Here is a 25,953-nt window from a genome sequence, read left to right on the forward strand (position 1 = left end):
GTGAAGCGACCCCAGAATGATAAAGGGACTAAGCCGAAAAGAAAATGAATGAATGAATGAATGAATGAATGAATGAATGAATGAATGAATGAATGAATGAATGAATATCTCAGTATGTGATGTGGAATTATTTACCATTCTGGCAAATCTTACTAAGTTTGTACATTACACTGTCATACAATAATATGTTATTTTTGTCTTTTAAATATAATACATTTATTGTTTTATAACATCAAAACAATAATAATAGTTAAATACGCAATTTCACTAATAATAAACAAAACAGTGAGCGCTTCTTTAAGTAGAAGAATAGAATTTTTTAATTATTATTATTAACAGTTGTAACGGGACAAATAAAACATTATTTAATTATTTGTTTAGTCACAACTTAAGTTTATACAAATGTATATTCATTCCTGGTCCATATATCTTATAAAATCTTCATACATACATATACAATTAATGATAAAAGATCAATACATGAATGAATAAAGAAAAATAGATGCAATTAAAAAGAAAACAAGCGCAAAAATAAATAATAAAACCATTAAAGTATCTAATAAACAACTAAGTAAATCATAAAAGCATTCGATAGGCTAAATGTGTTAGTCTGTAAGGCAAGGCAAGTTTATTTCTATAGCACATTTCATGCACAGTGGCAATTAAAAGTGCTTTACATAAACAGGAATATAAGAGACAAGTGTAAGAAAATAAAAACAAATAATAAAATTGATTAAAAACTGAAAAAAAACGTGTCTTAACATGTTATGAAAGAGTGAAAAAGCAAATGTGCCTAATGTTGGAGCACATCTGATCATGTCTGGAAGCTGCTTCCAGCTGAAGGCAGATTCACCCTTGGAGTTTATGTGATCCTAAAGATCACATAAGGTTTGTATTCAGTCAGCATATCTGTAATGACCTGAGGACCGGTGTGATGTGCTCTGATTTCCTGGGTCTGGTCAGAATCCTGGCCGCAGCATCCTGGATGAGCTGTAACTGTCTTTATGTGTTAATGTATTAGTAGTATTACGCATTTTTTTGTGCATTTTCTGTTTTAATAAGCCCAATAACAATGTATACAATATAAGTATATGTATACAATAACATATAGTTATAATTGGGCCTATCTTTAACAAAAAAATACAAATACAATACACACAAATACACTAAAATACAAACAAATACAAAGAAAAAAGTGAATCAGATTAAACGCAATGGGTATTTAGTCATTAAATATTAGAAAATACGTTTTTAGAATTAAATGTACAAATGTATCTGTTAACAAAAATAAAACGGTGTATTTGTAGTTTTGACGTGAAGCACTGCTGCGTCCTCTTTAAGACTGCGTCACGCACTCTGATTGGCTGTTCAGCCGTTTGAGTTCATTTGCTCGCTCGCTAGCGAAGAGAGCGGCGGAGGCGACAGGCGCAGGAGCGAAGCGCTCTGCAGATGATTCAAACGCACAGTTTTAGTGTAAAATCAGTGTCAACTTTGTGAGGTGAGCTCGGTTAATCAGCGAGGATGTCGGCCCAGGCTCAGATGAGAGCTCTGCTGGATCAGCTGATGGGAACGTCGAGGGATGGTGAGTGTTAGCTGCGTGCTAACGGCGCTGAGAGGATTTCTGCAGGCCGCGCGCTCAGATTAACCCAAATCTCAATAGAGTAACCCAATCAAATACTAAAATTAATGTCTATAGACGAATATCAAAGCATTGAGATGAGCTAAATGCTGCAACATTTCCTCTTGAAGCGCTTTAGTTTAATGTTTGTGTCCATGAAGGAGGCTAATGACGTCAGTGAGACGACGTCAAGGCTCCGTATGCTATGCTATGCTAATTGAAAAGCCGGGAAGACTAGTGTTTAAAATGTAATAGTTAAGTGAAAATGGAGACAGTAGGCTAATTTTAAGTAGAACATTGAAAAAAACATCTTATGTTTATTGTACTCTATACACGTTTTCACCAGATAATTGTATTTACAGTTAGTATGTTATTGTTAATGTTAGTGATCAATATATTTTAGAGGCAGGGGCGGATTTAGTGATTTGGGGACCCAAAACTTTATACTTTTTTTATTCTTAATTGGTTTATTTAAATCAATTAATCTCCTTTTCTGTATTGCGTCTTAATGCAAAATAAAAACAACACCTAAAGCAACATCTTGTGATTTCATTTTAAGAAAATCGTTTAAAACGTTTTACAACTAAAATAATATATAAACAATTTTTTAATAGTTTAACGTTTTAATAAAATATTTTAATTTTTTTAATTACGTTTATTTAAACTTAATACCTAATTTGACTGCTGGACTGCTTCATGATTGATGGCGGGGACACATTTCTGCAGAAGTAAAAATAAAAAGATTTTTTTTTTAGATCCTCGTCATACAAAATATGATAAATGATTTTATATATAATTTATAAGTATAATTTATACTTCTAGGTATTTATTTGGGAGCTGCTTGCTTTGCCTATTGGTTAAATCTGCCTCTGCTGTCAATTTTAGGTGATATTTAAACAGCATTTGAAGTGGCAGGGTATCCATAGGGTCTTAAAATGTCTTAAACCTCAAAAGCTAAATTTTAGGCCCAAAAAAAGCTTTAAATCTACTGAAATGTTGTGTTTTAGATCTTACAATTTTTTTCTAAAGACTTTGCTTACAGTAACATTGGCTTAAAAGTTCTCCATTTATTTACTGCTGAGGATACTGACCCAATTAATATTATTGTTTTCTGAAGTAATTGACAGCTATGTTTTGTACAATTCTTGGTTAGCGTTATATGGTTTAATGGATATAGCTGAAAATTTAATAAAAAAAAATATTCAAACAAAATGATTATTATTGTATTGTTACATGTATTAAATTGTAATTGTTTTGGGCAAGTAAAAATATTTTCTAACTGGGATATACGAAAAAATGCTTAGCATTTAGCCCTGTTTAACTCTAAAATTTCAATTATAATGGTCTTAAAAATGTCTTAAATTTTACTTGGTGAAACCTGCATAACCCTGAGTGGATTGAATATCTATCGCAATTAGTTTTTATTGTATAATTTATAACACAATTCTTATAGATTAATAGAAAATGCACCTTTTTCAATTGTATTTTGAGTGCATTGATTAATAATATTGCATGACCATGTACAGTGCTCAGCATTTATGAGTACAGCCTTTACAAGTCTGTCTTTTTAAATGAATATTGTCTATATATAACATTTATTTATTGTATATGTTTTTATAGGATGCTATCTGTTGCAGATTAAACTTAACGATAATGTTCCAGTAATTAGTACAGCCAAATCTCTGTTAGGGGGAAAAAATATTAAATAAAAATTAAAAAGTGGACAAATCATGATAAACGAGCTAAATTAAATGCAGTTGGAATTTTTTAGTTTGTATTTTTTTTTTCTTGCAATATTTATTTATTAATATTTCTATTTTTAAGATTGTTAGGTGGACAAACATTTATTTTAATGAATAAATCTGTTTAATAAATCGGTTTTGTTGAAATGCACCAGAAAATATCACCTATATTATTTTTTAATATGTGGTGTACTCATTTTTGCTGAGGACTGTATACATTATTTTATATGTCTTGTTTAAAAAGATTGAATATATTAATATAAATGTAATATAATATATTTGTAAGGGTTAATGACCACCTCTCGTTCTTTTAGAGTGTAATTTCACATTAAAAAAATGGATGCAAGCATTAAATCTAAAAGAGCATTACCAAGAGGAAATATGACTTAAGTAATTTATATAATATGAATTTGATCAGATGAAAAGATGAGCAAACAACAGAAAGGAGAATTTGTTGAATTGAGTTAAACTGGCTGTAAGAAATCTCACCCTCCGTGTGAATGAAGCGACTGTCTGTGTGAATGCTGCTGAGATGAATTCATATGCTTCCCGTGCATTTGTTTCATACAGACTGAACAATTGTGGCCCCTTTATTCTATTCATTAAGGTTCAGTGTATGTTTGCCAGCCTACATCTGCAAGGGAGTTGCAGAAAAGCCTCATGTTCATCGAGCCGTGAGTCACCAATGCTTTTTAAAGCTGTTATGAATATGAAAAAACAATACTGTTTGCTTTCCAGCAGTAACTGTTTTACACATCACGCTAGTTGCTAAAGTAAGCAGAGAGGATACGAAGCTTCTGCCCAGGCGGATGTAGTACACTGATGCTGTGCCTGAGCGTCTTTCCTCAAAACTGACTTTAATAAAACAACATTAAGTAAATAAAGGAAAGAAGTCAAATTCCTCCGCCGACGTCTTCACTTGTATTCTTTTGTATCATTCCCAACTTCCTCATTACAGGTTTGGGCAAGAAAAGCTTTTCCCTTTAAACTTTTAGAGGCTGGGACCGCAGGAGGGGTTCTGAATGGGAGAGACCTCGCAGTGTGTATCTATTAACCTTTCACTTTAGTTTTCTGTTTTGTTTCAACTTGGTCAACTTGTTCAACTTCTTGTATTGGTTGCTTTTTAATGTGCACGTTAGATTATTCAGCATTTCAGTATGTATGCATGAGGGATTATGCTCTTAGAGTACAAGACGACAATCCCATACACCCTTGCGCTCAATTGGCAGGTCTGAAAACTGCAGACACATCATGAAAAGTAAGGCTGGGTGAGATATTTAATATTCACAATTTATTGTATTGTATTTTTAGTGATTTTTATTTACAAATTTATAATTAAGTTATTATTGTCATTGTTTTACATGTTAAAAAAGCTTTTGATTTCAGTTTACGTATTTTATTGATGTATTAAATGCATTAATTTAGTCATTTTAACAACATTAAGATTGAAAGAAATTGGGATTTAATTAAAGCTGTGTCGCCCAGACCTTACACACACACTACAGGCTGACACACAGAACTTCCTCTCATGTCTTTGATGGCTAAACAGAATAAATGACTGATGCAGACTGACAACACTAGCCTATTGGGTTATTCAATTTTTAGATATTCACATTTAGCAGCCTTTTAAAGAAAGCGGCCTTGGGTCAGCGGAGGTTAAACCTCTGCAATCTACATGAACAGGATCTTTTGCTCTCCACCGTAACACTGATTATATGTGACAGCACTCTCAGACACTCTCAGACTCAGCACATGTCATGATTTCACTGCAGAGACAGGCAGGACTGTGACCCTTGGCAACAAAGTTAGTGTGTAGCACCGCATTGAGTGTGTGAGCCGTGCGCGAGTTTGTGTGTGGTCTCATTCAGTGTCAATTATGTGCTGTGTTCTTACAGGAGATGAGTCGAGACAGCGGGTTAAATTCACAGACGAGCGCGTCTGCAAATCTCACCTGCTCAACTGCTGCCCGCATGACATCCTCTCTGGAACGGTGAGGAAAGCTTTAGTCTGGGCCTGTCATGATACGGAAATTTTGCTGTGCGATATATTGTCAGAGATTGTTCTGATAAGCGATATTATTGTCATTGATGATTTTATGCCACTGATTATATAATGATAACACTAATATCATTCTTAAGGTTATTTAGATTCTATACATTGATGTTGAAATGGGAAATGTCCTATTATATATACTATGAAATGTCCTATTGGTGGGCCCACACGGAATCTGCGCGCTCAGAATTCTGCAGATTTTTAGCCCGTCGTTAATTCTGTTTATTTACTTGAGTAAATGTGTAAATCTGAATTTATTCAGTTTTTATTCAGTAATTTATTACTTTTCATTTTATATATTAAGGTTTTAGTTATGATTAGAGCTGCACAATTCTGGCTAAAATGAGAATCGCGAATTTTATTTAATTTTTTTTTTTTTGCTTAATTAAGATCATGATTTTCTTACGATTCTGTAGATGTAAAATAAAGGTATGGTAAAAAAACAATATGGCAAAACATCAATATTAATATTATGTGTAGGTCTACTGGTTTCTATAAATAATTTGATTCTACTTCTAATAATTCTGATGTTGAATTATTATATTTAAGATGTATGCTTGCAATCTGTCATTGACAACATTATTAGACAATTCTTTTCACTGGTAAAATCAGACATTTGTCATTATTAGATTATATTCAACAATATATAGGCTAGAGTAGTTATACTGACACTAAACATTTATTTATGCACAACTCTGTTCGCTATGAAAAAAAAAACATATCAAATGCTTGTCGTAATCATAACTCTCAAATGCGATATGATCATTTAAATGAAGTGCACACTTTCGGTTTCATTTTGACTGCGAAGTGCTGTTCATACTTCGCGTGCAGCTCCCAAACGATCACTGCCACAAACTGAATATTATTTACAACTGTATTACCTGTTACTCACAACATATGCAGGTTCTGTTCACTAAAGTAGGCGCGCACACATCTATCATCAAGTAGAGCGCGCGCGCCCTTCCTGTGAAAAGAGCTCACGGTCAGCAGCTCGCCTCACGTGTGATTTGCCGGCTGTGAAAACATCATTATATTAAGACAAAAATGACATTTTTGGGTGAATTATACCTTATAATACAGTATGTGACTCATTCAACATCATTTGGAGGTGTCAATGTCACTGGGCAAAGTATGTGAAACAATAAAAAGACTCGTGCAGCCGCCTTTTCTTCTCTCCTGAACTTGCAAATATGATTGACAGAATCGTAGAACTGTTGGATTAAGATCGTCTAGGGGATCAAATCGAGATCACATTCTTTTTACGATTAATTGTGCAGCTCTATTTATGAAACTCTGCTGGATACTCCCAAAATAATTCCGCAGAAATCTGCAGATTTTTACCAAAAATTTTCCGCAGAAATAGCAAAAAACGTCCGCAGATTCCGTTTGGCCCTACCTATTTGTAATTATCTAAATATAATCTTTGACAGCGGTGAGGTAAAATGTAAATCTCTTTGTAAAATGGCTTTAATGCTATTTGTTAATTTGTAAGTATATATTCTGCCATGGCAAAAATTGAGGTCATCCAAGTATTGCACGGTAAGTCGCTATATTGATTATTGTGACAGGCCTAGTGTATTCAGCCAGTTTATTTCACTGTCATATATTGTTCATACTGATGAAGGCTATGTTTGTTTGTTTGATGTGTTTATAGCGGATGGACCTTGGCGAATGCTCCAAGATCCATGACCTGGCGCTGAGGGCCGACTATGAGATCGCGTCTAAAGAGAGAGACTTGTTCTTTGAACTGGATGTAAGTGATGTTTTGGCTCACAATCCGTGCCTGCAGATTTGAGCATGTCATTCAATCTAGTAATTTACCTGTGTAAATGTATAATTTATCAGTGCAGAGGTGCACATTTGTCAACTTTTTACAAATCTGGGATTTTCAACTTGATCTTGTTGATCTGTGAATAAGAAAATTGAGGTGGAGGGTGTCTAATCGCAAAGGCTGCAATATATATATTAGGGGTGTCAAAATTAATTGTTTCTTCGGTGCATCACGATGCAGACGCGGACAATTCGGTATCGGTTCAGTAATAATCATAACCGGTTATTACTGACGTCATTTACCTCATATGCACTCTGTCGCGAGGGAGGTGAGCGCGAGTATTTACAACGCTTTAACTACTTAAAACTCATAAACTGTGCACAATTTCACTGAGTATTTGCTGGATCAGTCTTTCACTGACATATACAACAATAGCCCCTATTTCACTGAGATCCAGAGAATGAAAGTAGCCTACTCCATTTCTCTCTTTCTCTCTCTCTCTCTCTCTCTCTCTCTCTCTCTCACACACACACACACACACAGTGGCCCATTTGACCTGCTGGGGTGGCTTTTCTTCTCCTCTCGGCTGTTTTACAGCATTACGTTTGGATACAGAAACGAGCGCGTGTCTGCAGAGTTTTCTCCACCGTGTCTATCATGCATCAGCTGTGAGATCGCCCCTGCCGCTTATCAGTGTCACTTATCTGAAAAGCGCAGCGCGCAAGAGCCAATCACAACCGTTTTTGTTGAGGGTGTGACCAATCAAAGAGGTGTAAGAGAACTAGACAAGATTCAGAAATTGAGCTGGATGTTTATGTTTGTTTATATTATTTGCTAAATGCTTGTTTTGTTTAAAGTTACAGTTTATATATGACTGTTTGTATTAAACGAAAAAATTGTATTACAAACAATATATAAATATATTCATTTTAATACAAGAAATGCTGCTGTGAAGAAAATATAAAGCTGTGTATGGAAAGCATCGTCGATGCACCGAAATATCGAATTGAACCGAATCGATGGCATGATAATCGTAACCGAACCGTGAGACTAGTGTAGGTTCACTGCTCTAATAAATATGTTAACCCATTTAGGCCCTGTTTACACTGCCAGTTAAATGTGACCCAATTCTGATTTTTTTTGCTCATGTGACGCAGATCGGTTCAGTTCTATGAGCATGTAAAAAAAACACATGCATTCAGATATTCAGAGATGGGTTTCAAGCCTCCTTCATATGTGGAAATAAATCAGATATGTGACTATCATGTAAATGTATAAAACATAATGGCTCAATAAATCCGATCTGCCTGTCATAAAACTTGTGACAATGTTGTACATCTCCATGGTTTAATGATGTTGAAGGAAGAGCCTGTGTGGAGACGAAACTCGGTAAACAACAACAGAAGAAACATGGAGGAGGAAAGTGGTCAGTTGGCGCAATTTCCTCCCACCAGACCGGAGATCTCTCTCGTATCTACAAATCCCTCTGAAAGTTGGAGGGCACCATATATAAACCATAGCTACGATGATGGCCCTTTCCCTCCTCGGGAAGGCGATCTTCACATATTTGAGCCTTTACGTATGTGCGACGTCGTAAATTGTATGGCGAGTGTAAATACATTTATCGGATATGGGTCACAATTATAAGAATGTGTAAACAGACAGGCAAAAAACTCAGAGACACCTGACAGTGTAAACAGGGCCTTAGACACATCTCAGTCCGAGAGCAAATGCATGACAGCCCTTTTTGTCTGGCATGCTTATTAACCAATAAAGTGAGTGCAGCTTAATTCCCCCAATCAGCAATGCCCAAACCAGCCATGGGTCACGTCCACTTCTAAAAAGCAGGAGAGCTCGGTCTGCAAGCATGAGCGAGTGGTTATGGCATCTCGATTCTGAGAGGAAACAAAAACTGAGATTTTTATTTGCAGATGACTGCATATAGACAAAGCTTATATGGTTTAGAATAGATGTGGTTGTCACTCTTTTCAGCTTTGGCGAGTTTTTAGCACTGATATTAATTTTAGTTATATTATTAATTAATATGCAAATTGCTAGAATATTTGTTAAAGTAATATTTTCTGTCTTTTAGTGAATGTTTTACATGAGACCTGCTGTAGCTTTGTATACCAAGCAAGTGGTTCTGATTGCATTTTTATTGTAAAGCTTAATTATAAGTTATTTTTTATTTTGTGCTAGGTTTTCAGCTCATAAAATACACTCCTAAAATAAATATGCATCCACAGATTTTTCTTTTAAGAGTAAATTTTCTGCAAAATACAGCAGCAGATTCCGTCTGGTGATGTAATCTGTGATGAAGTAGAGCTCTGTCAATGCTTTTGTAAGTTGAGTTGTTGAATCTGTGTGTGTTCTGCAGGCTGTGGATCACCTAGAGTCCTTCATTGCTGACTGTGACCGCAGGACTGAACTGGCCAAGAAGCGTCTCGCTGAGACTCAAGAGGAGATCAGCGCTGAGGTGGCGCAAAAGGTATGAAGTTTTTCAGATAACATTTTACAAAAACTATTTAGGCTAAATAATCAAATTGTATTTTAATTGCTGTTTTGCTTATATAATCAAGGTATCTGGCTTAAAACTGCTGTTGTGGTGTTTTAGTTGTACTGTATAAAAAGCACTACTGGACATTATAAATATGTGCTATGTGTTTTTGACAGGCAGAAAAGGTTCACGAGCTAAACGAGGAGATCGGCAAGCTGCTCGCAAAGGCTGAGCAACTCGGCGCTGAGGGAAATGTGGATGAAGCGCAGGAGGTTCTGCAGGAGGTTGAGAAAGTCCGATCTAGGAAGAAGGATGCAGAGGTTAGACCATGCCCTTTATTATATCCAATTAATATATTTCCCCAGGAGCACTTCTCACACTTATTTAATCACATCAGATCAGATTTATTGTCGCATCATCAGCAGGGTGTGTGCTATGATGAGTGAAAAGCTTGGGTGACCTACATTTAGGGCTTGACATTACCTTTTTGATCAACAGCCACTGTGGATAGTAGTTTTACAATAGTACTAGCCACTCTGCATTTTCACTAGCCACAATTTTATTGTTGGGAATATATATTTTATACACACAAATATGACTTTGACATTCTTAAATTACTTGATTTAGATTCTGTGTTATGTCCACATGCCTCATTTATTTAACTTTTTGTGTGTTGTGAATAAGCTGGTCATTAATCATGAGCCAATGAGTCATGGTTTCATAGTATTATAATTAGTTTTTGTTTCATATAATTTACAGAGCTCAAAATGAAGGATTTACCAAATTCATCTCTGACCACACCAAACAAACAATCATTTCTTAGCCACCAATTTTAAATGTGTCGAAACAAGCAAAATATAGCTGTATGCTATACTTTTTATTTAACAAAACATATACACAGTAATCTGTCCTGGCTAAAGGTCCCAGATCACCATTTAACTACACAAATAGGGAGGTAATCTCCCATTAAAGCAATGTTATTGTAAAAAATGATAATTAAACCATATTGACACAAGAAAGCAGGTAAAGAAACGTGTCCGATTAATAAAGGGATAATAATCTGTTCAAAGAATGGTTAAAGTGAAAGCTACCACTGCTGCTTACAAAAAGACAAATCTGGAGCTCTTAAAGCAGCAAGACTGTGGGTGCATGTTCATCCCTTTTTGTCTAGTCTATTTGAAGAAGAACCGATCACATCAGTTGGGTTTCTAGGCACGGTTGCGTCACGCAAGGAAACAGGAGCGCACATGCGTTTTAAACAGCCGGCGCGTCACATCAGCTGTTAGCGCAGTGATTATCCTCTCATTCGGTATTCACCTGCTTTCTTTTGCTCGCGCGAACACAATTATTTTTGTCATTACTGTTGCTTCCCCATTCTAATATCGCCTTTGCATGCATTTTGTACTATTCTTATTGTCTAACGCTGCTTTTGAGAATTGTTATCCGGGAAAATTATTTTCAACCAGCCGAAGTGGCTTGTGGGATTGTCTGTTTTAGCCGCCAACGCTGAAATCTACCCGCATTTGGCAAGTTGGTGGGTGTTAATGTCAAGCCCTGCCTACATTTGAGGCTATATACAGTATACAAATAATACATTGTAAATACTGTACATAAAACTTTGCAAAATGCAATGACCCAAGACAACATATTTATGTACACAAGTGCACTGTGTACATAAATAGACAAGAAATATGTAAAAATACACCTGTTACACGCATATAGACAAAGATTTAAAACTTACCATCTAATATCTCTTTTCTTCTATGGTAATTGTCTGGATGTTTATTAGCTGTGCATTTGCTCTGTATGTGTCACTTTCAGGAAGAGTACAGGAACTCTATGCCCGCATCTAGTTTCCAGCAGCAGAAGTTGCGTGTCTGTGAGGTTTGCTCCGCCTACTTGGGTCTCCATGACAACGATCGGCGTCTCGCTGACCACTTTGGTGGGAAACTACACCTGGGCTTTATCCAGATCAGAGAGAAGCTGGAGCAGCTGAAGGTAATGGGTCAAACCCCAAAATTTGTTTATTACCTGCTTCGGATGTAAAGCTAACATTTTGTTCATACGTTAATGATAAATGGGATCAACATTTAATTAACAAACTTCCTGAAATTGGCTCTAATGTTGGAAATGGAAACCTTGATGGGATCAGATCATTTTTACCCATTGTAGAATCAGTCAGTCCATAAGTTCTTAATTCTTGGAGAAAATCCTCCCATGTGCTTTATTTGTAGTAGCACTTTACCTATGAAGCATGTTTTATTAGATTGTGTTGGTTTTACTTCTGTGAGAAATTATTTATTTTACTCAGTGCAGTCTTTTAAAGAGATTTTTAACAGTGTTAATCTGAATACAGCTTTAGATTTTTTTAAATAAAAATGAATAGTTAAACCTCAATCTCTCAATATTTCTATTTCCTCGCCATGAAAATGGCCATTGAAGCTGACATCGCGTAAAACTAGGTGCTGGTCTGCCTAAACCACAGCTCACAGCTTTATAGAGTGCTGTAATAACACTTGTTCTCTACAGAAAACCGTGCAGGACAAACAGGAGAGGAGAAACCAGGAGCGGCTGAAGAGAAGGGAAGAGCGGGAGAGAGAGGAGAGGATGAAAAAGAGGTGAGAAAAGTATTGCATCTGTCACCTTCATAGACGGACAACATACACTGTGATATAGACTTGAATTTAAAGAGATACTTGAATAAACGTGTTTGAGTCAGATCACAAGCTCAATTTCGAAATTATTTTATTTCATTATAAACTTATAAATATTTAACTTAATATTTAATAAATGTTTAAAATAAGAATTCACTGGTATTTTGGGGGATGCACTGTGATTCTTTAAGGCAGGGGTTCCCAAACTTTTCAGCCTGCGACCCCTAATATGATGATGCCAGTGACTCGCGACCCCCAATATCCTGGTTATGAATACAGAAACCTTGCATGCAATGTCACACACACACACCAATACATTCTTCGTTTAATGTCAGTGCTGTAATGGGCCAGAAACTTTAACCTGGTGTTATAAAATCAATCTGCTGTATCTGACGCTATTGCTGTGTCTTTAATATGATGTAATTACCACTGGGGTCGCAATCCAATAGAACTAGTAACTATAAGCTACGATTGTAACTATATAGTAATTATAAATGACTATATTTTTCTCTTCAGTAGGTTATGCATAAAATATGATCATTCTTATATGATTTAATAATAATAATAAATTGATTTTTTTAAATCACCAGGCGACCCTCCTTCATTGTCCCGCGACCCCTCGAAGGGTCCCGACCCCCACTTTGAGAACCCCTGCTTTAAGGGACAGTTCACTTTTTTTTTTACCATTTACTCACTCATGTGGTTGTAAACTTTTATGCTTCTGAACACAACAGAAGATATTCTGGGGAATGTTGGTAAAAGGCAGCCATTGACACCCATAGTAGGAACAAAATGTATCATGGAAGTCTAACATTTTACCTATCTCTTTAAATTGAAGAATTTAAACAATGTTTTATTTTCTATGAACTTTTAAAGTGTTTTCAGCTCAAAGAAATCCGTTGTTAAATAGGGAATTGTTTGAATGTGTAACATGGTTTGAGTATAAATATACATGGTTTGAAAATTCTCAGTATTGACCAAAATAACCATGTTTGTCTGGTTTTCCCTGTAGGACAAGATCACGCAGCCGAGATCGCAAGAGGTCAGTATTAATCCACTAATGATCAGTTAATATAGGGGGGGGGGGTGGGGGCGGGGAGTATTCAACACGTCATGTTTATATTTCTAAAAAAGCTGTTGACATTGACCAGATTTTGGTAAAAACATAAACAATACTAAGAGAAATTCTGTGTAATAACTATGAAATGACACGAGGAGGGCACTAAATGACTGAAATGTATTTAGCACTTTATGTAAAAGGCTTTTTTTTTTTAAATGACAGCTTAAACACACCTCATATGGAGAATGAAGTCACATGCATTGCTCAGGTGTGAGTTTCTCACAGACTTCAAAGTGTCAATCTTGATGCTTCGTTGGGTCTTGTCTATCAACTCTGAGCTTTACTTCAGGCCATTGGCTGGGCCATTCTCCAGCTTGATTTTCTTTCTCTGAAAGCATTTGAGAGTTTCCTCGGCTGTGTTTTGGATCATTGTCTTGCTGAAATGTCCATCTTGGCTTCATCTTCATCCTCCTGCTAATGTAGATGTTGAACTGAAGCAGCTGATATTCATTTACACTGAGGAAGGGCAGAGGGTTACTGAAGAACTACTGAGAGATTTCAGCTGCTGTCTGGGCTTTCCCTTCCTTTCTATACCTTCCTTCCTTCATGTGTTCAATGCTTTTCCCTTTGTCGTTTCATTTTTTTAAATTAGATTAGTTTTTGTTGCATATTTGGATTTCTTTGGTGGTTAACAACATCTGGTGAAAATTTCATGTCAACAGCACCTTTAGACATGTTTTTCTGAGAAAAATGGTGACGTGTTCAATACTTATTTCCTCCACTGTACTCTACTCCACATATATTATCTTTTATCTTATTTTACCCTTGAATGCGTAACTAAATGAATGATTAAGTCTGTTTAACTGATTATAGTTTAATTACTTTTACAACATTCATGCTGTTAAAGGAACCTCATGAAATGAACCTTTTACTGGAGGTTTGTCGGTAGACTGCATATACGCCATTGCAAAGAGATTTATTATAAAATAAAGGTTTTATGCAAATATAAGGTTGTCTGTTTTTTCTTTTTATAGGTCTCGTTCCCGTGAGCGTGATCGAGAGCGCAGACGCCGGCGTTCCCGCTCCGCTTCACGAGAGAAACGCCGGTCTCGCTCTAGATCCAAAGAGCGCGACAGACGCCGACGACACCGTTCCCGATCCAGATCCCGCTCACGCCACAGCAGAGAACAGTCACACAAGTAATGCTTGATTTCTTTTTTTAATATACATGTTTTATATTGTTTTAGCATAGGAAAATAAACGATAACATTACATAGAACAGAGAGCACTAGAGAAGTAATACACTTTATTTTTAAAATGTTTTAGATTCGCGGATGGACATTTACTTATAGGGGGCGTATAAAGCAAAAATCACTTTTTATAGGAGGTTTAAACCCAGTTGTGTGGCAGCATTGTGTGAATATAGCCAGCCTTTACTAGTAAAAATTTTTTATTTTTTCTACAGTCTGCAGAAAGACTTTAACAATCTCCATTTGTATGTGTCATCAGAGGGGGAAAGCCCCGCCCACTAGTGCCCCTCTCTCCCTCATTAGCAAAGGAAGTCAGTCTTGTTTTGAATCTGCCACTATGCTGACACACAGGCATTTGTAGCCCCGCCCCCTTTATTTATTTTTTATTTTTGTCAAAAAAATCATCATTTATTATTTAAACTGTTTTATTTACATTTACTAGATTTTTTTTACCAGCACCAACCTTGATGACTAAAACTCTTTAAAAAATTAACAAACAAAAAAAAAGTAACATCACTGATGTTTTTATTTTTTATTTAATTTTTTTTAGTCATCGGTTGTTTTGATACATCAGCACATACAAACACAGTCTCAGTCATATAGTGGGAAAAAAACGGGGAGATATACAAACAAGTAAACATGGTAGTACAGTCAGGATAGACAGTCTGGATATAAAAAAAAAAAAAAAATATATATATATATATATATATATATATATATATATATATATATATATATATATATATATATATATATATATATATAAATATATCTATACCATAGAGTAGAAAATCAGGAGAGATTATTGATGTAATGCCAAAAAGGTGTCTATAGCTGCCAGAAGTCATCTATCTGACTTTTGATGTGCATCATAAGTGAGTTTTTCAAGTGGAAATAACGCACATACTTGAGACAACCACATTTCAAAGGAAGGCACCTGAGGAGATGACCACAATAAAAGTATACATTATTTCGCCAGATAGACCAAAATTAAAAACAGGTGTTTGGTGTGGGGGTCTGGCACATTCTCTACTACATCATACAACAAATACAATTCTAGAGAAAAACTGAACTTTACCTGAAAGAGAAAATTATGTATTTTCCTCCAAAAAGAGATGATTTTGTCACAATCCCAAAAACAGTGAAGGAATGTTCCTTTGCCTTTTCTGCAGTTACAACAAAGATCAGAGGAGTTTCTATAAATCTTTTTCAGACGCAAGGGTGTAAGATAAGTTAATGAATTTATAATTGAGCTCTTGAACACCCAATGAAGTACATTTAGAATACAAGTTGGTGCATATTTCAGACCAATCCGTGTCTTTAATTTAGTGACCCTAGTCTTTTTCCCACACACACTTCATACTCAAAGGAAGAAGTACATGAGTTAGACAGAACTTTATATATTTTGGAAATTAGCCCCTTGGCAAAACTGTTTGATACAATTTGCTCCATGGCTGCAAGTTCAAATGTCAGTTTACCCATTTCAGACAAAGATTTAATGAAATGACGCAGCTCAAGGTATTTAAAACCATTGGATTGTGGCATATCATATTGATATTAAATTTCTTGGAAAGATTTAAGTGTACTGTCTGTGAAGAGGCACGATCATTTTTAAATCCCTGATTTGTAGCTCCGCCCTCTTTTTAAAATCTCATTTGAGTATAATGTAAAATTTGCATATTCATGCCAAACCTGAAGACATTTTTTTATCCTGACAGTGAACTGATGCTTTAAATAAATAGCAAACTCTTATGTTGAACTAAGCTGATTCCTGTGTGTGTCTTCAGGTCTTCACGAGACCGTGATCGCGAGAGGGACAGCAAGCGCAGCTCATCCGAGCGGAGATCAGACGGGCTGAACGGCCGGACAGAATCTCGTCGCCATGACGACAGAGAGGCCGGAGAGATCTGAATCATCTCACGTTACCATAGCGAACACCCAGACCCATACATACATACATACATGCATATCCCCACTTTTATATCCATCATGTTTGCCTCGTCCATAGTAAACTGCCCACGTCCTCCTCCATCACAGTCCTTGTAGTCTTTAATATCTCAGTCCAGTGAGCGCTGCACCCGTCTCATCCACTGTGCTGAAATGAAAGGTGTAGCTTTGAGTTCTGTTTATTTCTTTTAAACAAACGTCTACTGCCGTTGTTTTTGCCCCGTCATGATGTCCGTCGCCGTTTACTTCTGGAATGTAGATTTGGTTTGTTCTGAGGGAATGTGTGCATGTTGTTTTTGTTCTGAAAGCTGTTCTGAGGTCAGTTTAAACGCCCCTTTCTTTAAATCTAGCTCCATTGTTTTCCCCATAGAGAGAGAGAGAGAGAGAGAGCTGTAGGAGATGACGAAATCTGAACAAGCGTGTTCTTGAAGTGTTGCTTCAGATTTATTATGTACATGATCTTTTATAATGCCGTTTTGATTTCATGTCGTCCTTATTAAAGTGCATTAAATGGTTTTATGAATTGAAGTGGTGTTTGGTGAATGAGGCCTCTTGCTGTTGTGAAAGGTGTGTCATTTACCTGAGTCTGTTTGGTATTAATATAGAAATTACATATTGCAACAATGGAGGAAAGTCCTTACCCCTGGTGGAGGAGTTCAAGTATCTCAGGGTTTTGTTCAGGAGTGAGGGAAGGATGGAGTGTGAGATTGACAGGAGGATTGGTGCAGCTGTAATGCGGTCAATGTGTTGGCCGGTTGTGGTGAAGAAGGAGCTGAGCCAAAAGGCAAAGCTCTCGATTTACCGATGAATCTACAATCCTGCTCTCAGCTATGGTCATGAGCTTTGGGTGATGACTGAAAGAATAAGATCTTGGATACAAGCGGCCGAAATGAGTCTTCTTCACAGGGTGGCAGGGCGCATCCTCATAGACGGGGTGAGGAGCTCGGAGTAGAGCCGCTGCTCTTCCACATCCAGAGAAGTCGGCTGAGGTGGCTCGGGCATCTGTTTCGGATGCCTACCTAGGGAGGTGTTCCAGGCATGTCCCACGGGGAGGAGACCTTGGGGGACATGCTGGAGGAACAATCTCTGCTGGCCTGCGAGTGCCTCAGAATCCCCCTGGTGGAGCTGGAGGAAGTGTCTGGGGTTCTGTCCTAAGACTGCTGACCCCAAAAAAGCGAATGAAAATTAATAAATTAATTTAATTGCATTTAGAAAAAATTCACATGATTTTTTTTTTTTTGCACCTACAATATGATGCAAAAAACTAACTTTTTTTTTTATTCTTCATGAAACTAAAAACAAAATTCAGGCTGATTTTGGAAGTTTTGTGTAATTGTACATATGAGAAAGACTAAATTTCACGTTTTTCTAGGAGAATTAGAGACATTTGATGTATTTTTATATTACTGTCCATGGCTAAGTTATGTAGTTACATAAAAAAAATAATGTTAAAGGAAGAAATTATGGCATTTTTTGTAATTATTAATTTAAAAAAATGAGCAATTAAGTCTCATGAGTTATTTAAAGGTCAAAATAAAAGGGAAAAAATAGAAATGTTATACTTAAAATCATACGAAAACTCAAAAGTACGATTAGTTAAGTAGAAATTAAATCATTGCACAATATCTTGAACATTTTTAGTTATAAAATTAATCATCACAAAAAAACTGCAAATGTAGAGTAAATAATGATAAAACTAATGAATTATGTATCATAATTATTCATATTTGTTTACATATACTTTTCTACTTGTCGACTGTTCATGTTGTCCTCATTAAAGTGCATTATATGGTTTATGAACTGAAATGGTGTTTGGTGAATGAGGGCTCTTTCACTGTTCCTTAATGTTAATATATTCTTTATCTGAATGTGTTTGGTGTTCAGCAGGAAATAACATTACAACATGAATTTGAGTACATTTATTATTATTCACATCATTTTCAGCAAACTCATTGTTTTGCACCTAAAATATGATGCAGCTATTTTGGGGGACTTTAAAATATCTCAACAAAAACTGAATACAAAATGCACATTTTTACAGAAGAATTAGAGACATTTGACTTATTTTTATAATAAAGTCTATGACTAAATTATGTAATTACATAAAAAAAAATATTTAAAGAAGAAATGACGGCATTCTTCATAAATGTTAATTAAATTCTAGCTTACTCTGAGTTATTTAAAGGGCAAAATTATAAATAGGGTATTAAAGAAGAAATGTTACACCTAAATCAAAATTAGAAGTGATAAGAAAGCACATTATCTTGAACATTTTTAAAGTTTTAAAATTAATAATCACAAAAAAACTAAAATGTAGAGTAAAAATGATGATAACACTAATGAATTATATATTATCATCATAATTATTCACATTTTGATTTATGTATTTTCTCTACTTGTCGTACTTGTCGACTGTTCATGTTGGCCTCATTAAAGTGCATTATATGGTTTATGAACTGAAATGGTGTTTGGTGAATGAGGGCTCTTTCACTGTTCTTTAATGTTAATATATTATTTTTCTGAATGTGTTTGGTGTTCAGCAAGAAATTATATTACAATCTGAATTTGAGTATGTTTATTATTAAATTATTCACATCATTTTAGCAAACTCATTGTTTTGCACCTAAAATATGATGCAGCTTTTTAGGGTGACTCTAAAATGTCTCTAAACAAAAACTAAATACAAAATGCACATTTTTACAGGAGTATTAAAGACATTTGATGTATTTTTATATTAAATTATATAGCTAAATTCTATAACTACATGAAAAAAAATATTTAAAGAAGAAATTGAGACTTTTTTTTTGTAATTCTTAATAAAAAATGAGCAATTATGGCTTACTCTGTGTTACTTAAAGGTCAAAATTATAAATAAGGTATTAAAGTCATAAGAATTAAAAGTCATAAGAAAGCTCAAAATTATTTGCTGAAGTAGAAATTAAGTCAGTTGTTTATATTTTTATTACATGCTTTTCTAGAACACTTTTTAAAATGTGCAACCGGAAAAAACGTGTAAAATGTAGAATAAATAATGATAATACTCAAGCATTATTATTATAACTATTTTCATATTTATTTATATATTTTATCTAATTATTATTATTATTATTATTATTATTATTATTATTATTAAATTAAACTCCTGCACGTCGCCGACAGGTGGCGTTATTACGTTGGCAACGAGCTTCCGATCGTCACCTCCGGCGACGTCACAGTGACGGCAGAGTCAAAACAACCGAAACATGATGCTAGCGTCTCACATCCGCGGGTAAAATGTCGTGTTTTTAAGGATCGCCGATGAAAACGTCGGACATTTGTCATCTTAATGTCATGATCGAGTCGGAATATGAGTTTGGCCGCGTTTCATTCGCTATCAGGGATCCAAAAGTGATCATCAAAGCACCAGTGTCGCTACCGGTTTGCTAACGACAGGCGTCAGTCCAGCAGTCAAACCCGGTAACTTACGCCTCAAATAATCCATATTTCATATTCAAACCATCTGATTTAATCTCTAAGCGTGTTTATTCTCAGCGCTGACCTGGTTGTTAGCTTGTAAAGTGTGAATGTGCTGATGTGTCAGGCACAGGAGTTTAATTTCTGATCGACGTGAAATTACATTTACTCGTTGGTAGTGCTTAATTTTAGTGATTAACTGTTGGATTGTGTGTGTTTTAAGTTCACAGAGCTGCATAAAGAGTCATGAATGATTTCACACAGCTGTCAGTGTCCAGATGTGTGTTACTGTTGTCCAGATGTGTGTGTGCGTGATGTACATTAAACAATTCATTTTAATCATTTCTACTATACGAACAGCAGCTCTACAAAAGGTGCACGTTAATACATTTCAATCAAAATCAGAAAAATGTAGAGTATACACTCACCGACAGCAGCTTAATGCATTTAGGCATGTAGACATGGTCAAGACGATCTGCTGCAGGTCAAACCGAGCATCAGAATGAGGAAGTAAGGGGATTTGAGTGACTTTGAACGTGGCATGGATGTTGATAACAGACATGCTGGTCTAAGTATTTCAGAAACTGCTGATCTACTGGGATTTTCACGCACAACCATTTCTAGGGTTTACAGAGAATTCTCCGACAAAGTGGAAATATCCAGTGGGCGGCAGTTCTGTGAGCACAAATGCCTTGTTGATGCCAGAGGTCAGAGGAGAATGGCCAGACTGGTTCCAGCTGATAGAAAGGCAACAGAAACTCAAATAAGCACTCGTTACAACCAAGGTCTGCAGAAGAGCATCTCTGAACACACAACACGTCCAACCTTGAGGCGGATGGGCTACAGCAGCAGAAGAGCACACCGGGTGCCGCTCCTGTCAGCTAAGAACAGGAAACTGAGGCTACAATTCACACAGACTCACCAAAACTGGACAATAGAAGATTGGAGAAACGTTGCCTGCTCTGATGAGTCTCCATTTCTGCTGACACATTCAGATGCTCGGGTCAGAATTTGACGTCAACAGCATAAAAGCATGAATCCATCCTTCCTTGTGTCAGCGGTTTAAGCTGGTGGTGGTGGTGTATTGGTGTGGGGGAGATTTTTTTAGCACACTTTGGGTCCATTAGTACCAATTGAGGGTCGTGCAAGTTTTTGCAAGATACTTGTATTCAGCATTTAAAGGCTTAATTATGTTAACTAGGCAAGTCATTGTATAATGATGGTTTGTTCTGTAGCTAATTGAAAAATATCTTGATTTCTGTAGCGCTTTTACAATGCAGATTGTGTTAAAGCAGCTTAACATAGAAGATTATAGTGATATAGTGATAGTGTAAACTGTCAGTCCAGTTTTCAGAGTTGGAGTTCAGTTTAGATTAGTTCAGTGTGGTTTAATATTCAATACTGAGAGTTCAAACACTGAAGAGCAAATCCATCGATGCGCAGCTCCACAATTCCCAAACCAAGCAAGCCAGTGGCAACAGCGAAGGAACAATCTTCACCAATTGACGTGATTGAAGTGAAGGAAAAAACCTGGAGAGAAACCGGCTCTGTTGGGCACGACCATTTCTCCTCTGACCAAACTGCAGAAAAGCAGTCTAGGCGCCGGAGGCTGGAGAACGCTGGATGTCCATCGTGGAGAAGATGCAAGTGTGAGTAGGTCACCGGCGTGTGTTCAGGCTGGCCCACTTGATAAATGTGAGGACTTGTTTGTCACTGGGGTGATTCAGGCATCAGTCTTATGCTCTCAGCTCCTCCATGACAACCACAATATCTGCCAGGCCCGGATTGGCGAACCGAGAGAATTCCTGGTGGGTCGGTCCGTTTTTTGGCCGTGAGGGCCAGTGTCCCTAGCTGCTTGCACTCTCAGCAGTCACACTTTTTTCATTTATTTATTTATTAATTTGACCATAGCCTCACTCTTTTTTTTTGTTTTTCATTATTTTGCCGCAGCGCCGCTCTTTTTATTTATTTTTTTTCTTGCTGCTCCGTGAGCAAAATGCAGCCTGCAGGTTTACTAACGTTAATGATGATGTAACTAATCATTCGACCCCAAACAGTGGCACCTTAGTGATTATAAGAATTTGAATAATTAATATTAATGAATAATACACCTGCTCAATGAAAATCAGATGATTTACTACATTAAATCTGACAAAACTTGATCAGAAATCTAAAAGGAGAAAATGATTTAGCCATCAAAGTAATACTATGTCTTGCCGTTCACAGTGTAATCTTTATTTTTTATTCCCACTGGAATAGCGCCATTGTGGTCCAGTGGAAAGCACGTTGCGTTGCGAAACTTCCGACCCATGTTCGAATCTCACCTGAAAAATTATTATTATTATTTTTCGTTTTTATGACATAATACTGTAAGGGTTGTTGAACATTTGAATTTCTAAAGCAGCTGTTTTCTCAAAAAAGATGTGATAGTGTCATTAGAAACTGAATTGGAAATGACCTTATTTTAATGTAATCAGTCGAGGTGGGCTGGTCTGGCTTGAAACTCCAGGGCTGAAAATGAGTCCCACTCCGGCCCTGATATCTGCTCAGGATACGGCCTGGTCCAGGATTATGGAGACCTCTAGAAGTGCTCTGCGGTTGGCATCATTTCTTCACAGGTCTTGGATCACATCAATGGCGCTGCACAATCTCTAGAGGCCTCGGGATGAGTATCCCCAGGTGGAAATAGAAAATAAAGAAAATAATTAGCGTAGCTGCTGTTCATAGTGTATTTAAACAAGAGATATTAAAAATCAATGCAAAAATCAAGAGCTATAAATGAAAATAGCACTTATATAAACATAAAAACAAACACGCAAAGCATATCATTGTTTCTAACAAACTGTTTTGAATGTATATTCTTATGGTGGCTAATAAAATTGACCCCATAAGAATATTGTTATGATTTTGCACCTGCATTACTGTGGCTCATATTTTCCTTGTGTGTTTCTGAGAGGTTTGCAGGTAACTGGCTCCCCGGGACCGGCCGGTGCTCACCGAAGAGACGGGGAACAGGATTGGGAAGCAGGGGGGAGCGGCCACCGCAGAGCCCATGGAGAAGATGGCGAGCAGCCCAGAGAAAAGCTCATCCGCACAGGAGCTGAAGGAGCAGGGAAACCGCCTGTTCCTCAGCCGCAAGTACCAGGAGGCCGTCACCTGCTACAGCAAAGCCATCGTGAGTGAGGGGTGCTGGGAACACACAGAGTAAATATGCGTGTCAGTTTCAACAGCGGGGGGTTTAGGAGAAATTCAGACTCACAGAAAGTTCAGAATTATTAAACCTTCTGGTAAATAGTTTTTACCAGATTTTCCCCAATTTCTGTTTAAAGGACACATTTCTAAACATAATATTTATAATAACTCCTTTCTAATAACTGATTTATTTTCTCTTTGCCATGATGACAGCACATAATATTAGACTAGATATTCTTGAAGACACTAGTATTCAGCTTAAAGTGACATTTAAAGGCTTTACTAGGTTAATTAGGGTGAAGTTAGGGTCATTAGGCAAGTCATAATATAACAGTGGTTTGTTCTGGAGACAATCCAAACTAACATTGCATAGGGGGGCTAATAATATTGACTATTAAATGGTTTAAAACAATTATTAAATGCTTTTATTCTAGCCAAAATAAACCAAATAAAATACTGTGAAAAATTCCTGAATCTGTTCAACATCATTGGCAAATAATTAAAAAAGGAAAAATAATTCATCAGAGGGTGAAGAAATCTGCCCTCAACTGTAAATAAATTCAGAAGTTAATTATTGTATAAAAACATCAAATATTTAGTTCTGTTTAATAATAATGTTTAATATGTATACTTCTGTATACGCCATTTACAGAGGAGCGGGTGTATGTTTAAACAGACAAATACACTCAATAATATGTAAACATCTCCGTCCTGCATGTTTTATTTTAAAACTAAAGCTTATTTTCTCTTAAATGAGCGTAAACAGTTTCTAAAGTAATGGAATGCTTCATTATTGATCTGTGCATTCTTACAGAGACACCTCTGTTATCAAACAAAACAAAACATGACATTCATTTGCTGCTCACTTGTTTGATAACAGGTGTCACTTTAAATGGCGTGTACAGACGCTGAGCTGGGATCAGTTTATTGTACGGAGCGCGTCTGTCAGTCAGCGCTTATACATGCTTTCACTGCTTCAGAGGTTGCATATATATTGCATATTAAAGAAATTGGGATAGAATGGTAAAATATGGGAGAATTTCAGCTAAAACGGGTGGGTTTACGTGAGTGAAGTGAACAGGAAGTGTTTGTGGAGAAACAGTTTTGCGAGAGAACGCAAAACATCTTCGCGAGGGAACGCAAAAACGTAGAAATATATATTTTCCTCCCAACCATATTTTTTTTTCACCCATTATTTTTTTCTCCCAGCCAATTTTTTCTCCTCAACTACGTCCCTTCCGGGTTTCTGTACAATCTGGCAACCTGTGCTTGCGTTTGTTTTGATCAAGGGGTGCAATACCTAGTTTCACCACTGGGTGTCAAACTTACATACTGCACTTATATATTACATTTAAAAAGCTATAAATCCACATAATGTTTTGGTCACATCCATAACGCATGTTTGTTTCTCTCATTTAAAGTATAATACACACTTACAGATTAATATTTTATGATTAACTCTGTGTTTAGTCACAAATATTAACTGCTATTTCGATTTAATATTAACATAAACATTCTCTGTGAATTTTCAGTTTCAAGTTTGTACTCCAGATGTCACATCCATAATGCTGGAGTTGCTCATGAGTTGTTCTGTATGATCTTGTGTGTTGTATTAAACGTGTCTCTGCTTGTTTGCGTAGAATCGAAACCCATCAGTGGCTGTGTACTACACTAACAGAGCGCTATGCTACGTCAAGCTACAGCAGTACGACAAGGCACTGGCCGACTGTAAACACGCCCTCGAGCTCGACAGCCAATCGGTGAAGGCGCACTTTTTTCTGGGCCAATGTCAGCTGGAGCTGGAGAATTACGAAGAAGCCATCGGCAACCTACAGAGAGGTACACACTGAGCGGATTATACACGCATTTCTAATCATAATAGTTTTAATAACTCATTTCTAATAACTGATTTATTTCATCTTTGTCATGATGACAGCAAATAATATTTGACTAGATATTGGTAAAAATACTAATATTTAGCTTAAAGTGAACATTCTGGATCCGGCACCTCTGAAATCTGATCTGGCACCTCATTTTACTGATCCCCCTCCTCAACCCCCCTGCTCCGCCCATCCGCTGTTAACTTTCACTTTCTTTCGCGACTCCTCAACCCTCTCCACTTTCGTCCGCGACACCCCTGTGCCATCCAACGCCCGGCTATCTTAAACAACCCCCCCCTCCACCATCCAACGCCCCGCCATCTTACCCACCCCCTCCCTCAATTTAGTTTGTGCCAAACTTTTGTGTGTGGCACCTCTACATCCTGAGGTAACATGACGGATCTGTTACCCCGATCTGTTCCGGGACCTCGCAATTCACAAATGAAGCACTGCTCACCCTTTTTTCAATCTTTTAAAGCTTTATGAAATTCTTTATTTTATGGAACACAAAAGGAGATATTTTGAAAAATGTTGAAAACCTGTAACCATTGACTTCCATAGAACTTGTTTTTTAATATGAAAGTCAGTGCTCTTCAGCTTTCTTCAAATTATCTTCTTTTAATGGGATAGTTCACCCCACAATTTAATTTTACTCGCCCTCAAGTGATTATTAAACTTCAGGAGTTTTTTATTCTGTTGAACACTAAAGAAGATATTTTGAAAAATGTTGCAAACCTGTAACCATTGACTTCCATAGTAGAAAACAAAACTAATTGAAGTCAAAGGGTTCCAGGGTTCCAGCCTTCTTTAAAAAATCTTCCTTTCTGTACAGAAAAA

General features: G+C 36.5%; 3 protein-coding genes across 15 annotated transcripts in view; all 3 read left to right on the forward strand.

Moving 5' to 3' along the window:
* katnip (katanin interacting protein) overlaps positions 1–25,953 on the forward strand; it is a 1,410,884-nt gene that overhangs the window by 97,087 nt on the left and 1,287,844 nt on the right. The window lies entirely within an intron of this gene.
* luc7l (LUC7-like (S. cerevisiae)) lies at positions 1,367–17,119 on the forward strand. Of its 8 annotated transcripts, none has more exons than XM_087308436.1 (13): positions 1,367–1,582; positions 3,968–4,034; positions 4,319–4,399; positions 4,500–4,628; positions 5,256–5,350; positions 7,067–7,165; positions 9,561–9,671; positions 9,857–10,000; positions 11,502–11,678; positions 12,210–12,298; positions 13,347–13,376; positions 14,429–14,593; positions 16,432–17,119. In XM_087308436.1, exons 6-13 carry the CDS (start codon positions 7,070–7,072, stop codon positions 16,553–16,555), a joined length of 936 nt encoding a protein of 311 aa, XP_087164562.1. In that variant the 5' UTR covers positions 1,367–1,582; positions 3,968–4,034; positions 4,319–4,399; positions 4,500–4,628; positions 5,256–5,350; positions 7,067–7,069; the 3' UTR covers positions 16,556–17,119.
* stub1 (STIP1 homology and U-Box containing protein 1) overlaps positions 19,788–25,953 on the forward strand; it is an 11,454-nt gene continuing 5,288 nt past the window's right edge. For 5 of the 6 annotated variants that reach the window (XR_015524299.1, XR_015524300.1, XR_015524298.1 and 2 more), the window contains exons 1-3: positions 19,788–20,047; positions 23,001–23,219; positions 24,877–25,075. Coding sequence is in view for 3 of the 6 variants with exons in the window: in XM_087308165.1 (XP_087164291.1) it covers positions 23,097–23,219; positions 24,877–25,075 (322 nt within the window). In the remaining 3 variants the exon portion in view is untranslated. 6 annotated transcript variants of the gene reach the window in all.

This window comes from Danio rerio, chromosome 24 (genome assembly GCF_052040795.2).
Source record: "Danio rerio strain M-AB ecotype USA chromosome 24, GRCz13ab, whole genome shotgun sequence".
Taxonomy (NCBI): domain Eukaryota; kingdom Metazoa; phylum Chordata; class Actinopteri; order Cypriniformes; family Danionidae; genus Danio; species Danio rerio.

What these genes read in the sequence shown, in the direction of transcription:
- luc7l (XM_087308432.1), top strand. Translation starts at nt 3,893, where the DNA reads ATGAATTCATATGCTTCCCGTGCATTTGTTTCATACAGACTGAACAAT. An exon ending in CGCAGCCGAGATCGCAAGAG is followed by an intron (nt 13,377 to 14,428) that starts GTCAGTATTAAT and finishes TTCTTTTTATAG; the next exon opens with GTCTCGTTCCCGTGAGCGTG. An exon ending in AGCAGAGAACAGTCACACAA is followed by an intron (nt 14,594 to 16,431) that starts GTAATGCTTGAT and finishes GTGTGTCTTCAG; the next exon opens with GTCTTCACGAGACCGTGATC.